Below are 5000 nucleotides of genomic sequence, written 5' to 3'. Positions count from 1 at the left end.
TGTATGTGTGTGTGTGTGGATAACATCTTTATCATTGTACAGAATTATCAGGTGAGGTTTGGGATATTGTGTGTGTGTGTGTGTGTGTGTGTGTGTCTGTGATTGAGGGTGTGTGTGTGTATGTGTGTGGGTTTCTACAGTTACATCGGAGTGGCCTCCACTCTCATCATCGTAGAAGTTGTACCGTTCTTGGTGCTGGCTGTGGGTGTGAATAACATCTTTATCATTGTGCAGAATTATCAGGTGAGGATTTGGGGGCATATTGTGTGTGTGTGTGTGTGTGTGTGTGTGTGTGTGTGTGTGTGTGTGGATAACATATTTATCATTGTACAGAATTAACAGGTGAGGTTTGGGGCATTGTGTGTGTGTGTGTGTGTGTGTGTGTGTGTGTGTGTGTGTGGATAACATCTTTATCCTTGTACATAATGGGACTCACGCCTATTATTGTTTTCCAGAGGGAAAAGCTACAAGACGGAGAGAAAATGGAACATTTGATAGCACGAGTTGTCTCTAAAGTCGGTCCCAGCATGTTACTTACCTCCCTTTCCGAATCTCTCGCTTTCTTCCTAGGTACGTATTTTAGAATGAAAATAAAATTCTTTAAAAATAATAAATGGGACCCTTCGTCTCAAAACAGCATTAAGTCGGGATGATTAAGTTACTGAAAATTGAATTTGTAGCCAGAAATATTGGACTTTCGTTGATTTTATATGCTTTATTGAGGAGAATAATTATCGTAATTTAGAGTGTTAAATAGACAATTAGTCATATTTTTGACCTGCTTAACTTTAATTTGACTTTATAGCAACTGGTTCATCCCGACATAATACCGTTTTGAGACATTGTGTCACAAATGCAGACATGCAAATAGATATTATGAATATATTGAAATTGAAAAATAGAAAGATAAATTCTCCCCAAAAATTTTAATGAAATCTGAGCTTTTAAAAGATAGATTTTTTAAAGTTCAAATTAAAGCAAATTTCCATGTAATTAAGCAATCTTCTTTTGGGAGAAATCAACATATACTTATTTGCATGTCTGTCACATGATCATTCTCAAAATAGATAAAAAATAGAGCCGATCTGTGATTTTTGTATTGGATGTCCCAATGTAAACATTTCCGGCACTACTTTTACGTATAAGGAGAATGATCATGTGATAGATACGTGATACGTAATGCGTGATGCGCAATACTTGATTCGTATACTCTGCTAAACTTCTCTATTCTACTGTATCAAAAAGTCCCTCACCCGTCCATTTACCCCCCCCCCCCCCCCCCCCCCAAGCTTATCTGCACCTCTTCCCCCCCCCCCTCCCCTCCATCTATTTGACAGAGTAATAAACTCATTTTAACACCTAATGCAACAGTATTCATAAAATCGTTTTGGATTGGTTGGTAGCATCTTGTAGGGGTTTGTTTTTTAATGACCTTCCATCAACTTCTTCCCCTCTAGGCGCCCTAACCCCAATGCCAGCAGTCAAAATATTTTCCCTGAACGCCGCCCTGGCAGTTCTCATCGATTTCCTACTACAAATCTCCATCTTCATAGCCATTCTCTCACTGGACGCCCTGAGACAACAGGTACTTTTCCATCATAATAATTATTACTATCAATATCATATTTATTGACCTCGATATTCATTGAAATACATTTTAAAAAATTGATATTATTTCTATTATTTTCCTTATTTTATTCATTCTTTAAATTATTCAGTCATTCCTTGATTCATTTTCTCATTCATTGATTCACTTTCTCGTGCATTCAATTATTCTTGTTTTTTTTTCTTTATTCATTCATTTTCCAATTCATTCTTTTACTGACTGATTCATTCATTAATTAATTATTCCATTTATTCATTCTTCTAATTATTTTTTTTTCATTTTCGCATTCATTTTCTCATCTATTTTCATCAATTCATTCACAAATTAATTTTCTCATTCATAAATGAAAGCTACCCATCGTTCGTCCAGTTAGTTGTTTCATCTATTTTATAACTTTGTGATCTTCCAGAGGGACACGCTACCTGGGACATGTAGGTCCCTGGTTCTCTTGCCGGCGCAGAGTTGAGTCCTTGGAAAAGGCTCTCTACTGAAACTAACATCGTACTCAGTTGTTAAATCAAGATATGAAAAATGGGTATGAAAAAGAAAGAAAGAAAAATATAAGAAAAAAAATCCAAAACAAAATCATCCTACTTTGGTGATTGAACCTTACTCGAGGTGAGTACGGTAAGAGAATGTGAGTAAAGAGCCTTTTCCAAGGACTCAACTATGCGCCGCTCACATCGGGACTCGAACCCAGAACCTTTCAATCCAAAGGCGAGTACCATGCCACTAGACCACATAGCCACTAGTCTCATTTTAGTGATTGATCCTTGCTCGAGGTGAGTACGGTAGAGAGAATGTAAGTAAAGAGCATTTTCCAAGGACTCAACTATGCAGAGCGGGACTCGAACCCAGAACCTTTCAATCCAAAGGCGAGTGTCATACCACTAGACCACATAGGCACTAGTCTCAACTTAGTGAATGATCCTTACTCGAGGTGAGTACGGTAGAGAGAAGGTGAGTAAAGAGCCTTTTCCAAGGACAACTATGCGCCGCTCAGTGCGGGACTCGAACCCAGAACCTTTCAATCCAAAGCCGCGTGTCATACCACTAGACCACATATAGCCGCTAGTCTAACACGTCTGTCATCTCATCCAGTCCAACAGACTCGATGCTTTGTGCTTTATCAAGCTGTCCAAGCCAAAGAAGAAACACTCGGATGGCGGGATGTTGTACCAGATTGTCAACAATTACTACTCGCATTTCCTGATGAACCAATGGGTCAGACCTATCGTGGTAAGGAATCATAATGTTGTATTTTTTTTTTAATGTTTGCAGTTTACTGAGACAAGCGCAATAATTTCTTTGTCTTTTTTTTTTCTTGTGTATGTTTGTGTGTGTGTGTGTGTGTGTGTGTGTGTGTGTGTGTGTGTGTGTGTGTAATTATTGATATTGCTGTTGAGAGAGAAGGGGGGGGGGGGGTCTTCTCTTTTTTTCTTTTTTTTTAAATGGTTATTATTGGTTTTATTTTGTTTTTTGATTGTTTATTGTTTGTTTTTTGGATTAGTTTCTTTTTTTTTCGGTTTTAATTATTCTATTCTTTTTTTTTTAATTTATTTTTCTATTGTTCTTTTTTTTTGGAGGGGGGAGGAGGAGGATGGTGGCGGTTAGGTTTTTATAAAATCACTGCCTTGCGTTTTCCTTTTTTTTAAATACAATTTGTCTAGATTTGTGTTTTGCCTTTGACATGACAAATTATCGCCTCTTATCTTTAAAAGGGTGTAGGAGATGTTTATATTTTAGTAGAAATGCGATTTGATTGTAGCAGTATGAGTATTATCCGTAGTATATGTAGTCCAAATAATAAGCGTATTTTTAAATAATGCCTTCCTAGAAAGGGTGATTCACAGGGTTGTGCACTAGTTCCCATATATTATTTTCAATGCTTCGACGGACAAAGAGATAACTTTTTATATAAATTTGTTGTGGATTAGTTGGGGATCGGCAAGAAACTGACTAAAATTGAATGATGTCAAGTAAAGTTATTCTCTAGAATTGTAATTGCAGGCACACTTATCATCGTACAGTCAATGGCTCTAAGTACAATTACTTTTTACAGCTGAGTGAAAAATTCTTGGAATTTTATTTGACTAAGTCATAGATCTGGTAAAAATAAAAGTATAAATTGACTTATAAAAAGTCTAAAAAGTGTCAGGTTTTAGAAACTTTAACATTTTGAGAGTTATTTCAATCTATCTATATTTAAAGGAACAGTTTTTTGGTCAAAATATAAAAAGAGAAGTAGTTAGAGAATGGTAAAATTTAAGGCAACCAATACAGATGTTTTTGCCAGAGTATGGCGAGGGTAACTAAAAGCTCATTTGGCACAACATTCGCTTGACAATCAAAGGGGTCGTTATTAATCCCAGGCGCAATTGCGATTTTCTTTTCTGACCCAGCAGTGATTGGGTAGCTAGGTATGTTATAATTGAAAGTACTTTGTGATTGATTAAATTCCTACCTTAATCATCCAAAGCAGTCGCCATTATCCGTTTAACCCTCTCCTTACCAACCATAAGAAAATCGTCACATTCGTTACAATCCAACCAGCACTTTTATCATTCAGATTTCTTTTGTAAATCACACAATTTAAAGAAAAATGTTTTATTATAGATATAAAAACGTGACACTGTGTTGTAGAGTTTATTTTGCACATCAATATTATGCATAGAACGTATTTGTTGCTTTTCTGTTTGAGTAAAACAAAATATTTTTGTGTTGGGTGGGTGTGAAATCTTGAGGAAAATTATGAAAATGGCTGGTAAGGAAAGAGTTAACCCGGGAACCCGGGACATACTCCAGCTCTAGGACACAGCCTGACAGAGGTGCCACATACTACAGAATTTGTCATAACCTTACTTTGTCCTTACAGATGGTGATTTTTGTGGGGTACATGTGTGCCAGCTGTGCTATGATACCAAAGATAAATCTAGGACTGGACCAGTCTCTCTCTATGCCTAAGGTAATCACCAAGTTGCGAAACAAGACATATAGGGAATGAGATTAGCGGAAGAGTAGCGTCCCTTGATTGGACGTCACCGGTGGAGAAGTTATTTGTAAACAAACCAACTACAAGCCAAGCGCTCCAAATACAAAATTTATTATTCATATTTCTGTACAAAAATGCATAACGTTGATTATGATATGCATTTTTGTACAGAAATATGAATAATTGTTTTTATTTGGAGCGCTTGGTTTGTAGTTGGTTTGTTAACAAATAACTTCTCCACCGGTGACGTCCAATCAAGGGACGCTACTCTTCCGCTAATCTCAGTCCCTATTGATTTGATATGCTTCACGACAGTGATACTGGAAAAAGAAGTAGGGAAGGAGAAGAATTAGTAGATATATATGAGGACAACGAGGAGGTAGGGGAGGAGGAGGTGAGGGT

At 36.9% G+C, this 5000-nt stretch overlaps 1 protein-coding gene across 7 annotated transcripts in view; it reads left to right on the top strand.

Annotated features, from left to right (window-relative positions):
* Positions 1-5000, top strand: part of LOC144957388 (NPC intracellular cholesterol transporter 1-like) — a 53119-nt gene that overhangs the window by 30604 nt on the left and 17515 nt on the right. For all 7 annotated transcript variants that reach the window (XM_078888655.1, XM_078888657.1, XM_078888652.1 and 4 more), the window contains exons 15-18: positions 456-570; positions 1458-1585; positions 2708-2845; positions 4482-4571. In XM_078888655.1, the coding sequence (XP_078744781.1) occupies positions 456-570; positions 1458-1585; positions 2708-2845; positions 4482-4571 (471 nt within the window). The remainder of the gene's footprint in view (positions 1-455; positions 571-1457; positions 1586-2707; positions 2846-4481; positions 4572-5000) is intronic.

This window comes from Berghia stephanieae, chromosome 11 (genome assembly GCF_034508935.2).
Source record: "Berghia stephanieae isolate SIO BIC M18660-M18661 chromosome 11, UCSD_Bste_1.3, whole genome shotgun sequence".
NCBI classification, from domain to species: domain Eukaryota; kingdom Metazoa; phylum Mollusca; class Gastropoda; order Nudibranchia; family Aeolidiidae; genus Berghia; species Berghia stephanieae.
This window is presented reverse-complemented; position numbering and strand designations above follow the sequence as displayed.